The 12480-nt window shown below is 47.9% G+C and overlaps 2 protein-coding genes across 12 annotated transcripts in view; one reads left to right on the top strand and one right to left on the bottom strand.

The window, feature by feature from the left end:
• The window catches only part of KCNAB2 (potassium voltage-gated channel subfamily A regulatory beta subunit 2), a 32182-nt gene extending 24523 nt beyond the window's left edge, over window positions 1-7659 (top strand). For 10 of the 11 annotated variants that reach the window (XM_087944540.1, XM_087944542.1, XM_026685573.2 and 7 more), the window contains 6 exons: window positions 1811-1896; window positions 2418-2538; window positions 3498-3592; window positions 3690-3810; window positions 4215-4303; window positions 4932-7659. In XM_087944540.1, coding sequence (XP_087800666.1) covers window positions 1811-1896; window positions 2418-2538; window positions 3498-3592; window positions 3690-3810; window positions 4215-4303; window positions 4932-5021 — 602 coding nt within the window. In that variant the 3' untranslated portion in view covers window positions 5022-7659. The remainder of the gene's footprint in view (window positions 1-1810; window positions 1897-2417; window positions 2539-3497; window positions 3593-3689; window positions 3811-4214; window positions 4304-4931) is intronic. The other variant, XR_015745488.1, reaches the window with a different exon arrangement.
• An 802-nt stretch (window positions 7660-8461) lies between these two features.
• On the bottom strand, window positions 8462-12169 carry RPL22 (ribosomal protein L22). The gene is made up of 4 exons (XM_026685608.2): window positions 12044-12169; window positions 10412-10516; window positions 9601-9725; window positions 8462-8672 (listed from the first exon to the last, which is right to left on the bottom strand). Exons 1-4 carry the CDS (start codon window positions 12101-12103, stop codon window positions 8528-8530), a joined length of 435 nt encoding a protein of 144 aa, XP_026541393.2. The 5' UTR covers window positions 12104-12169; the 3' UTR covers window positions 8462-8527.
• Between the last annotated feature and the right edge of the window lie 311 nt (window positions 12170-12480).

Raw genomic sequence — 12480 nt, 5'->3', positions numbered from 1 at the left:
GGAACAGTCACTAAACGAAGCGTGTCTCGATAAATGAGACGGGCGGGCACATATGTTTAACAAACGGGTCGTGAGTCAAGGGCTCCCTCGAGTGGCCGGCTCTACCCAAGGTCCGATAGCCAAGCCAGCCGGCCGAACTTTGGATTAACTCAGGTTAGGAGTTCTGCTGCTTGAAGGAATCGTGTGAATCCGTCCCTTGGAGTCTCGCGAGCAGAACAATCCGACGTTGCGACGGTATTAGAGGATTCTCGGCAAAAGAAATCAGGAGTGGCTGGAGGCTTTTAGGCAGACTCGTTCCAGCTTCTCGGACGAGATCCGTCCGTCTCTTCCCGAGGAACAGGGCCCGAATTAGGGGAGGGGGCTGCTTCTCTCCCACTCCCTGGATGGAAAGCGGGGTTTACCGCTCTAAACTCTTGCCTCTCTCAAATCTGTTTTCTATCACCAGGGACCCCATTTAGTTCCAAGTCGCGAACATTCGTCATAGAAGGTACCCCTCCTTGATTAACTGCATCCCCAGCAGCATTTTATGGGACAGAAATCCCTAGCTTTCCCTTCCTTTTTTTTTCTTTTCTCTTTCATTCTTCCCCCTTTTTCGCTTTGGAGGCTTTTCATTCTGATTGGCAGAAGCTCCCTTTCCTCAGAGGACGACGCAAAGAATGAAAAAGGAATATCAAATAATAATAATAACAACAACAACCAACAACCTTTCTGTCCCCTTAGTTATATAACATCTTGCAAGTAACGTTAAAAGCACAAAATGCTTGCCTTAAAACCTTCCTTCCTTCTCTCTCCCTAATGGTCCAAGGTCATCACCTTCAACACCACAACGAAGCAACCTTTCGTGGCTTAATGCGTGCATTGTGGCGTGGCTCCTGCAAGCTCTCCCACCTGATTAGAGCCTAGCCAGTTTCTCAAGAAAGTGGGTAACAGGCAGGATTATTCGCTCTCTGCCGTAAATCTGTGCGACTTCCTGTAGATTCTGCACTGGGTAGGATGTCAACTCGTAAAGCATTCCTATGCCTGTTTTCGAGTTGCCAGAAGCAGGAGTGGGGGGAACCTGAAGGACCCTATGGTGTCAGGGTTCCAGCGATTGCCCTAATGAAATCATGAGCCTCGAGCCGAGCTTCCAAAGAATCTAAAAGATTTATTAGGAGCAACAGGTCGGCACTGACCCATATTTAATTAGGGCAGTCGCCGGAACCCTTGACGTAGGAGTTGGATTTGACGTTCTCGATTCCAACTTCTACATTCTTGTGATTTGATGTGAACCATTCCTGGTCACCCAACCTTGGAGGACCTGTTCCTCAGATACCAACTGGAGAACATCCCCCATTTCCACGTTCCGTGTCAGGATCCCACCAATCTAAGAGCGATACCAGGCGGGACGTGTCCGCCATGTTTCTGGAGCCTCTTAAGAGGTTGATGGCCACAACTTAGAATGTTATGGAGCCTCTTGTCGCTAGTTGTGCGCTAGATCCCTTCAGAAGATCAACCATCAAAGCCCTCCCTCTATGTCCCCATTTTGTTTTCTTCTTATCCTCCCTCGTGTCCATCTCAACAAAACGATCCGTTTCGTAGCCAGGCCAACTCGATTTTCTCGTGGGGACATTCTCCCATTTTCTTCCGATTTTTCCCGAGGTCTCGATTTGCTTGCAAGATGTTGCCCGATCTCCTGCCCTCTCCTTTCCTTTCTCCTGTTTGGTGGTGTGGCCTTAATTTCGGTTGGGCGGCCTCGCTTATTTTGCTGCTCTTCGGATTAACTCTTTTCTTTTCTCTTCCTGTCGCCTCGTTGCTTTCTTATCTGTTGCAGAGACCGTACGAGCCATGACTCACGTCATCAACCAAGGCATGGTGATGTACTGGGGCACTTCGCGGTGGAGTTCCATGGAGATTATGGTACTGTACCTCCTACAACCACGCACCCACCGTTAAACGCTTGCGAACGCAGTTGGGGTCCGAAAAACGTCATTTTAGAGGTTGGAAGTAGCAATCATGGAGTCCTAGACAAAATCAGAATTCTCTTCTCTTCCCCAGTGATTTTCCTTCACCCACTTTCCCACTTAGAATAGAATAACGCCCCCACCTGAAAGGCTCTTCCAGGCTGAGCAAAGCATCGGAGTTGGAGACCAAGCGAATCAGCACCCTGGACAGCTCCCCGTGGGCCAGGATTGCAGAGAAAATCCAAAGGGATTTAAGAGAGTAACAGAGTCGGAAGGGACCTTGTAGGTCATCTAGTCCAACCCTACACCATTTCTGACGGAGGGCAGCCCAGTCTCTTCTCGAAAGCTGCCAGCGATGAAGCTCCCACACCTTCCAAAGGCATTGGGGGGGGGGGGGAATCGCCCCAAATTCACACGTGACTTTAACGACCATATGGACCCTGTGGTCACGTGATCAAAATGGATCTCTCCTTGCAGGAGGCCTATTCTGTGGCCCGGCAGTTCAACCTGATCCCTCCGATTTGTGAACAAGCCGAATATCACATGTTCCAACGGGAGAAGGTCGAAGTTCAACTTCCAGAGCTTTTCCACAAGATTGGTGAGTCTTTCGCCTCGCCCGTCCGTCGCAGGGTGCTGTCCCGCCACCCAAATAACCCTATCCCGCAGCAAAAAAAAAACAGAGCTGGAAGGGCCCTTGGAGGTCTTCTAGTCCAGCCCCCTGCTCAAGCAGGAAAATCCCATTCTTTTAGCTTCCCTTTATTCGGGTTGTAGGAATCTAGCCAATACAATTTAGTCCAACTATGGCTTAGCTGCCTCTGGTGCTCAAGAACGCTTAAAAATTAGTCCTGGTTTTAAAAAAATACAGTTTAAAATAGAAAAAAAAAACCACTAGAAATCTCTTTCCAAAACAATACAGGTAGTCCTCGAGTTATAACAATTCATTTAGCGACATTTGAAGCTACAACAGCACCGAAAAAGAATTCTTTATTGGCCAGGCGTGATTGCACACACAAGGAATTTGTCTTCGGTGCACAAGCTCTCCGTGTACATAAAAGATACATAAGTGATAAATCATGATCCTCATAAAAATACATTTATCATAAACCATAAAATACAAAAAGGATTGTTTTTCCCACTTATGTCCGTTGCACCACCCTTGTGTCATGTGATCAAAATTCAGAGGCTTGGCAACTGGCATGTACTTGTGACGGTTGAGGATCCCGGGGTCACTTGATCCACTGTTGCAACAAAGATAGACTCACTCAACCACCATGGGACTAACTGAATGATCGCAGTGATTCACTTAACAACGATGGCAAGAAAGGTCATAAAAAAGGGACGCAACTCACTTCACAACTGCCCCCCAAGCAACAGAAATGTTTGGCTCCATTGTGGTCGTACGTCGAGGACCACTGATTCCTTGCAACGTGGCTTCGCTTCCTCTGGTGTTCCAGCAAACGAGACGGCTTGGAAACTTGACTCGGTTTCCGGTTCCTTGCACTCTGCGCTTGCCATTTACTCTGCCGTGCGGCCTCACCGCCTTCTCTTCCTTCCCAGGCGTAGGAGCCATGACGTGGTCCCCCTTGGCGTGCGGAATCGTGTCGGGGAAGTACGACGGCGGGATCCCCCCTTACTCGCGAGCCTCGCTCAAAGTAAGCGCCCGCCTGCTCCCCTCCCTCGTTCATTCCGCCCAACGCCCGGGATGCTCCCGCCAATCATGGTCTGTCCCGCCTTCTTCCTCCCGTCTAGGGTTACCAGTGGCTGAAGGACAAGATCCTAAGTGAGGAAGGGAGGCGGCAGCAGGCAAAGCTGAAGGAGTTGCAAGCGATTGCCGAGCGGCTGGGCTGCACCTTGCCGCAGCTCGCCATCGGTGAGTGGGAATGCGGAACTCGCCTTCTCGTCCAAATTAAATATGGTGGCAGGGAGTTCTGCGGGCATCGATAGCGGATGGGCATTGCGTGTCGCAAGCCTACAGTTTGGTGGAATCACGTCTTTGTAGTCTGTTAAAGGTCGCAATTCGTTCCTTCTTCCCTTCAGGAAGTCCTTCACTTACAACCATTTCTTTAGTGACCATTCTGAGTGGTGTGGTGGCCTAGAGGTGGAGCTCTTGCCTCACAATCAGGAGGCTGTGAGTTCGGTCCTAGGGAGAGGCAGATATTTTTCCCTCTCGGCACAATGAGAATATAACTACTGAACAAAACTCCCGCACTGGTGACAGGAAGGGCATCCGGCCAGCAAACACTCTTCTCTTAATAATTGTGCATTTTTCACCAGCGTGGTGTTTACGCAACGAGAGTGTCAGTTCCGTCCTACTAGGAGCTTCCAACGCCGATCAGTTGATGGAGAATATTGGAGCAATACAGGTGAGGAAAAGGGGGGAGTCTTTTAAGGCGGGGGGGGGGTGGCAATTATAAGCACCAATTTCCACACATAGACACCAAAAGCCATTGTGTCTTCCTTGTCACTTTTTCCCAAACTGAACCACTGGAAAGCAACGTTTTATACCTCTCCCCTTAAGACCTGTTTAAAATAAGCCTTCATTTAAGTTAAATAAAACTTCTTCATGTTTACTTCTCAATTCTTCCCGTGGGCCTTTTTTCTTTCTTTTTCTTTTAGATGTTGGACTGATAGATCGTCAGTCTCCTTAATATTGCTAATTAAAAATTTAATCTGGAACAGATGGCCCATCCACAGGCTGGGGACTCTCAGCTCAGCACTGGTGTGAGCTGAGCCAACGAATTCAGGCATAGATTAGATTAGATTAGATAGAGAAATAGATAGATAGATAGATAGATAGATAGATAGATAGATAGATAGATATTAAGAAAGGCTAAAATGCATGCCCATTTTACAGATCATCGTGTTCCTGAAAAACTCCTTTATAAATTAAATCTTTAACTCGATATCAGGGTGGTTTGTTTCCAAGATGAAGGCCGGATAGGAAAAATAGGTGAGATTGCAAATTTAATTTCATCCTTCTTTCCCGGATAGGTTCTTCCCAAGCTGTCCTCTTCGATTATCCATGAAATCGATAGCATCCTAGGCAATAAACCGTACAGCAAAAAGGACTACCGCTCTTAATAACGGGGGGGCATTTGAGAGGGCCCCCCCCCGGTTAATCTGGGACTAATCCTCTCGCGTCCGCCTCTCTCCTCTTCGCTTGCTTTAAGCTTACTCTGAAGAAGCCGAGCGAGCACGACGGTTTTGCATCTGAGAATTTAAAACAAAAACCCAATACTGCACCCAGAGACGTTCCTTAAGAGAGAGAGAGAAGAAAAAAAACAACCCATTTCCCATCGTGGCCAGATCACGTTGTAAGCCTTTATTTTCTTTTTTGCTTATTTTTATTTTCCTCTTTCCTCCCCCCTCTCCCTCCGTAAATGCAAGAAACAACATTCTGGAGGGGGGGAAAAATCACATGGAAAATCCAACATTTCCCTTTTATTTTGCAAAGCAAATTTTCAGCCCCCTGTTTACATTACAGCAATGGGTTGCATTCTCCCCCCCTCCCTTCCAAAAGAAAAAAATAACTTTTTGGCACAAGTGTCAGTGTTTTTAAACATTAATCTGGACCTCCCCTCCCTCCTCCTTCATCCCCTCCTATTCCCTCTAATAAGAGCTGGCACTATTTTTATACAAAAAGCAGGCATGGGCCGAGCTGAGATTATTATTATTAAAAACCGCTTATGGGGAACAAACGCATGCTTCCTTCCCAAACCATCGCTCCTTCCTTGACGTGGTTTAGTTATTTTTATTTTCAGTTTGATAAAAGAAATCAGATTTTTATTTTTATCTCTTTGAGATGGGGAGGAGAAAAAGAGAGAGAGAATTAAGAAACTTCTCAAAATCGTTTCTGGACAAAGGGAGTTAGTATATTTTTGGATAACGGTGCACAGGTTATGGCAGGTTTACAGTAGAAATGGCTCCCGTCTTCCCCCAAAGTTTTTGGTCTAGGTTATTGTCCCAGAAATACTATCTTTATTTCAGATATTTCAAGGTGGCATTCAGGCGAAGTCGAGCCACGTTCCCGGGCACCCCCAGAATCGGTGGGGTTGTATCCACCAGCTCTCGCTTTTGAGAGTCGGTTCGACCAAATTCTCCTTGCCTTTTGGGAATCGGATCGCTGCTTTGCTGGAATTTGCACGGCTGCTGCGGCACCTGAAATGCCCCTTGCACCAGGGAGGGAGGGGGGAGGGAGCCAGTCTGGGGAGGGGGCTTGCCCTGAGTGCACCCCACATTGTCCACCTCCCCCCCAGAAGGAGTTTCAGGGAAGGATGCGTTAGCAGTTGATGTGCTCGTTGTGCCTTAGCGAAATGCAGAATTTTAAATCTCAAATTGGGGGCAGAGAATCGGATCCTGTTAAAAAGGCCTGATTGAAAACGTCCATATTGTTCTTCTCTTTCTCCCCCCACCCACCCAAAAAAATACTCAATGAGCTTGGATCAACTACATATCTAACCCTTAAATGTAAGATTTTGGGTTAAAACGGCTTTTAAAATGACATTTTTTTCTGCCACGATGTAAAAAAAAGATGTTCTCTAGAAAGAGTGCAGAGAAGTGCAACTTAAGAGGATCGGGACTGGAGGCTAAAGCCTACGAAGAACGGTTTGCAGGAATGGGGGGGTGTCTACTTGAATGAAAAGAAGGACGAAAGGGCTGATAGGATAGCATCTTCCAATATTTGAGGGGCTTCCTCCAAAGAAGAGGAGGCTCAACTTATTCTCCAAAGCAGCAGAAGTCAAGAAACAACGGGTGGAAACTAACCAAGGAGAGAAGCAACCTGGAATTAAGGAGGAATTTCCTGACAGGGAGAACAATTAACCCGTGGAACAGCTGGCCACCAGAAGTTGTGGTGCTCCAACACTGGAGGTTTTTAAGAAGAGACCAGACAGCCATTTGTAATGTTCTCCTGCTTGAGCAGCGGGTTGGACTAGAAGACCTCCCAGGTCCCTTCCATTTCTGTTATCCCGTTTTTAATTTTTTAAAATCCCAATTAAATCAGTGGAACAGCTTGCCTTCAGAAGTTGCAGGAGCCCCATGATTAGAAGTCTTCCAGAAGAGACTGGACATACACTTGTCCAGCTATTTGAGCAGGGAGCTGGACTAGACAACCTCCCAAGGTCCCTTCCAACTCTTTATCTTGTATCAACCTATTTGGGGGAGGGAGGGGTTGCCACGAAACCAGCACAGACACGACCCCGGTCAAGCGCCTTGTGCAAACACGTTGCAAGCGTGAGGGATGAAGGGGGAGGCTTTCGAGATGCCCCCCCTCCCCGGGTCCCGTCTCAAGACACCCCCCCCTCCCCCATTGCAAAAGGGCCACTTTGCAAAAGCGGAAAGGGCGACTTTCACCCCAATGGGGGGACTTGTCCGTCAATCAGCTTGGGGCATTGCTTTGAATTTCCCCACCCTCAAAAAAAAGGGGGGGGGGCTTTGTGACATCTCTTAAATTTGTGTAAATAAAAATCCATTCCCCCGGTTCTTTCTCCCCAAATCTGTTAAGTCTCCCCACCCCACCTCCCAAATGACAAACCACGGGTCTCTCTAATAAACACGATTGTAATTATTCCCAAGCTTGATTGCGTAGCCACCTGGGCGTCTCCCATCCTGCTTGTTTAAAAACAAAAAAGATCTGGATTGTTTAAAAGACAAAAACAACTTTACTGTATTTACGGAATGAAACGAACGACGAGCTAAATAAAATCAGGCCTTATTTGAACGACGGCATTCTGGCAGTTGTCTTTTCGGGGTGTTTTTGTGTCTTTTTTGAGGGGGGTTTTCTTGGGAGGGGGAGTTAAACAGCTTGGATGGGGCACCACTAGGAAATCCTAGTGTGGGGCAGGAACATTCTGGAAGGAAACAAATGGGAAATGAATTCCCTATTGTGGTTAAGTGGGAGGAAGGCGGGGTGTTTGGGACCAGTGCAGCCTATAAAGGGCCATGTATGCTGCCCCCCGGTGGCTAATTTGGGGCATTTTGGCTGCCAAAAAAAAACACAGTGAATGTTGCCCTCTGGTGGACAAGTTTAGCCACTGCAGCAAATAAACGGAAGGGAACATTAGCCGGGTGAAGATTTTTCCGAGGATCTTCCCAGGAGGGCAGCTCCAGCATCATGAGAGCGCCTCCCCAGTCAGAGGCAGTCTACCTTAGCAAGCAGGGAGGAAACCACGCTCGAACAAGAATCTCCCTTTGGGCAACTCGGCAAAATGGAAAGAGAACCCTCCCCAAACCAGCTTGGGGCCCCTCCTTTAGGGAGGCCCTGAGAGGAGCCAGCTCCTTGCCTCAGTGGAGCCTCCAAGCCCAGGAGCACTCTACCTGCGCCCGTGGGGATCCCCTCCACATCCCCACCGCACTTGTCCTCCGCCCTCTGCCTCCTAAATGTGTACAGTGAAGGAAAAAATTAAAAAGTTGCAAGCAGAGTTGCGAGGAGCAGGTGGACCCACCTGAAGGAAGAACACCTGGTGTGGAAAAGGTGCATATTCAGGCCATTTGAACACCCCAAAAAAGGAGAGGACCATCAGTACAATTTCTACTACAATTTTATTCCTGGAAAAACATGTACAAAACGGCTCCAGATCGCTTGGCGTTTAATCCTCCTCTTCCTCCTCCTCCTCGTCCTGGTTGATCTGGAAATACCGCAACTCGTAGCTCTCCTTGGTGTTGGCAACCACACGCAGCCAGTCACGCAGGTTGTTCTTCTTCAGGTATTTCTTGGTCAGGTACTTGAGATATCTGGGGGGGGAGAGAGAGAAGAGACATTAAACATCAACTAAAAAATACTTCTTTGGTCTTTTTAGTTGCCAGCACAAAGGGGGGGGGGGGAAGCGGTGCATTCCTTAAATGCTTCAGATAATTGCTGGGCAGCTGAAGCTGTTGGCACGCAAGATTATCACTGGAGAGCATGATTGATGACTCTTGGCTATGGATGTGTCCCATTGGAGAATATACATCCAGGGGATGGGGGAAGACCAGGTTCAAGGGTGAGATGAATGATGCGTCTCAGTCGGCTGCACCCAGGAAACACCAGCATGGTCACTCCTAATATATATATATATTTATACTCTGAGAGATGTGGCTAGAGACTTACGATTTGAATGGGGGCGGATTTGTCAGAGCCCTGACATTAAATACACGTGAAAATTCAGGGCTAGAAAAAGACCTAGCAGTCCATCAAGGCTGCCCTTGAAGTTTTATTTTGATTTTTTTTTCTTCAGTTTTTTTGTTATCTCTTGCATTTAGAGCTTTTTCTCATTTCCGAGTTTATTTTCTTTTGAATTTGAGTATTTTGTTTTCTTTTGAATGTATGTACCCGGTACTTAAAAGTTTTTTGTTTTGAATTTATTTTGAGGGATTTGTTCTGTTTTGAATGTATTTTTTAATTATTTTGTTTTCTTTTGGATTTATGTATTTCAGTTTGTTTGGCTTTGAATTTGAGAGGTTCTCTTTTGAAGTTATTTTTTAATTATTTCTTTTGTCTTTTATCGCTCACAAATGATTACCTGTGTTGTCCCAAACCCCGAAGCCCCAAACACCGTTATAAAATACATCCTCCGCTTCGTTTGTTCAGCCCCCCCAACACAGAAGGCCTGAGGGGGCCAGATGTCACCCCCTGCCCTTCGACAGGAGACCCCGGGGCTCAACGGCCGCCTTGCCCGCTTACCTCTTGGAAAACGGGACCTCGGAGGTCACCGTGATTTTACTTTTGCTCCTCTCAATCGTCACCGCTCCTCCGCCGAGGTTCCCAGCTTTGCCGTTGACTTTGATCCGTTCTTGCAAGAATTGCTCCTGGGAAGAAATTCAGGGAGGGAATGGGTGGCCAGAAGCAGCCCATCAATGGGAATATTTTTTTTCCCTTCGGTCTCCAGAATCTCCAACCAGCGGAGTCCCAGCCAGGGCTCTGAGGTTGGTGGGACCTCAGTGAGATCTCTCAACTTGAGCCCTGGAGTCAACACACCTGGGAATGAGGGGAGCTGAAAACATGGTTGCTTTAAGAGCTAACCACACCTCAGCACCCACCCAACACCTGCCTCTCCATTACTTTTAGTTTAACAATTAAATGTGCCTGCGCCTTCAAGTTATTACAGGTAGTCCTTGACTTACAACAGTTCGTTTAGTGACTGTTCAAAGTCACAAAGGCACTGGGAAAAGTGGCTTCAAACTGTTGTTCATACTGACGGCCGCTGCAGCCTCCCCGTGGGTCACAAGTCAAAATTCAAATGCTTGACAACTGACTCATATTTATGACGATTGCCGTGTCCCAGAGGTCACGCGATCCTCTTTTGTGACCTTCTGACAAGCCAAATCAAACAACTGCAGGGATCCACTTAACGGTGGCCAGAAAGGTGAAAATTTGGGGTCATAAGTTGAGGACTGCTTGTACTCTAGGCCCAAATAGGAGGCAATGTTTAAATCATGCACCAGTTACAAAAGGATTTGTGGGGTAAAACCTCACGCAGCTATTTGCAACTTACAAAGTTGGCAGCGTCCATAATTCCATCTTCTACCGGATGGGTGCAATCCAAAGTGAACTTCAAGACTTGTTTCTTTTTTTTGCTGCCTTTCGTCGCAAGCTTCTTCTACAGGAGAGGTGACAGATTTATCAGGGGGGTGGGGGAGGGAATGACAAGAAACCAGAGAAAAACGTCTTGGTTCAGGAGTTGAATGCTAAAAAGAAGGAATCAAGCTTTCTCTCCCAGCCTTAAATACTGAGACCCTTCATAGATAGAGGTGGATTAAATTAAGTCATTAAATTACAACACATACTTTCAGAAATACAGCCAAAGGCTGAGCTATACAGAAGCCATTTCATTTTTCACGTATTATTAATATAATTTCTAGTTTAAACCCTCATTCCTTGGTCTCCCAGGCAGGGAGCGCACACGAGTTCCTATCGTGGGAAATGAAATGTTTCAAAAGAATTGAGAGAGCTGGAAGGGACCTTGGAGGTCCTCTAGTCCAACCCCCTGCTCAAGCAGAAGACCCTGTAGTCCATTCCTGACAAATGGCTGTTCAGACTCTTCTTGAAGGCCTCCAGTGATGGAGCACCCACAGCTTCTGAAGAGAAGCAGTTCCACTGATTAATTGTTCTGTCAGGAAATTTCTCGTTAATCCCAGGTTGATTCTCCCATTAGATAGGTAAATAGATGATGATAGATAAGATAAGATGGGGGAGGGTGGATGGATGGATACATGATAGATATAGATGGTAAATTAGATAGATGATAGATGGTAGAGTGAGATAAAGTGAGATATAGTTTAGTTTATTGCCATCGCACGTCATACAATGAAATTAAATACCATTTTCAGTGTACATTATGACTATGAAAATAAACACATCCTTCACATTCTATACAATTGAATGGAAAACCCCTGATATTGCATTGATATTGCATTAGACAGTAGAATTCAACAGAGTGACGGATGGATGGATGACGAGTCTGAGACAGACAGACAGATTGGTAGATTAGATGGATGGATGGATGGATGGAGGGTAGATTAGATGAGAGACAGACCGACCGACCGACTGTGGATGGATTTATAGAGAGATCTTAGGGCTCGAAAGGACTGTAAAGCGGTAGGGAGTCTAAGTGCTATTGATACCTAGAGAGAGAGATGGATGGAGGGATACGTTAGATTGACAGGTGACAGAGGAGATAGAGAGAGATCCATAGAGGATAATAGAGGGTGGGTGAGATTGGCAGGTGATGGATGGATCAGAAAGAGGAAGGAAGAAGAGATTCAGGAAGGGGCCAGGAGGGAGGGAGGGAGGGGCTGCTCCGAAGGCCCCCTCCACCCACCCACCCACCCACCCACGGAAGAGGCCTGGCCTGGCCCTCTGCCCCCGTTCCTCCCTCCCCCCCACGTGCTCCGCGGGCCTCCCCTCCCCCACCTCCCCAGGGGGGTCAAATCGGGGCGTGGGCGGGGCCTGAGGCGTCTTCGGGAGGGGGAGGGAGACCCAAAAGAGTCCCCCTCCCGAGCTTGCTTCGCTTCTGCGACGGCCCCTCCAGTCCCCACGCGTGTCCCCCCGCTGCTTTCCCGGCCGATCCCCGCTGCTTCCCGGCCGATCCCCGCCGCTTTCCCGGCCGGCCCGCGCGGAGACTTACCGCGGGCGCCATGGCGGCAGCAACGACGGGGGAAAGAAAGGCAAGGAGGCTAGAGCGCATGCGCCGCTACGGGCCCCGCCCACTCCACTTCCGTCCGGCGCGCTCGCTTCCGGTCCAAGGAGGCCACGCCCACAGCGACGCACGTGGGCCAGGGGGTCGCTTGGAGCCTTCGAGCCTTGCGGAGCGCCGAGAGCATCGATCGGTCGCGCTTCGGCTCTCTAAGGATCGATTGGAGAAGAGGAGGCGAAGGGCACGCCGGGAGTTGTAGGATTTTTTTAAGTGGCCGCCCAAAAGCTCTTTCAAAAACTGGAATGATAGATAACCATAAATTAATTCCCGCTTATCTGGGGGTTGCCAGCTGGAGAGGCGGCTTTTTCCTCTCTTGGGTTCCTTCTTCGTTATTTTTTTTTTAATTGTCTCTTTGGAATGATGGGGGG

The sequence above is a fragment of the Notechis scutatus genome, chromosome 16, assembly GCF_049901735.1.
Source record: "Notechis scutatus isolate UNSWTSFEM ecotype Mainland chromosome 16, rNotScu1.2, whole genome shotgun sequence".
Taxonomy (NCBI): Eukaryota; Metazoa; Chordata; class Lepidosauria; order Squamata; family Elapidae; genus Notechis; species Notechis scutatus.
The sequence above is the reverse complement of the archived record's forward strand: the minus strand, read 5'-3'. Positions and strand labels throughout refer to the sequence as shown.

Excerpts from the sequence above, each read along its gene's own strand:
- RPL22 (XM_026685608.2), bottom strand. The coding sequence starts at position 12,103 with ATGCGCTCTAGCCTCCTTGCCTTTCTTTCCCCCGTCGTTGCTGCCGCC. Across the intron at positions 10,517-12,043 it reads CTGCCGCCATGGCGCCCGCG|AAGAAGCTTGCGACGAAAGG; the intron begins GTAAGTCTCCGC and ends CCTCTCCTGTAG. Across the intron at positions 9,726-10,411 it reads TTATGGACGCTGCCAACTTT|GAGCAATTCTTGCAAGAACG; the intron begins GTAAGTTGCAAA and ends ATTTCTTCCCAG.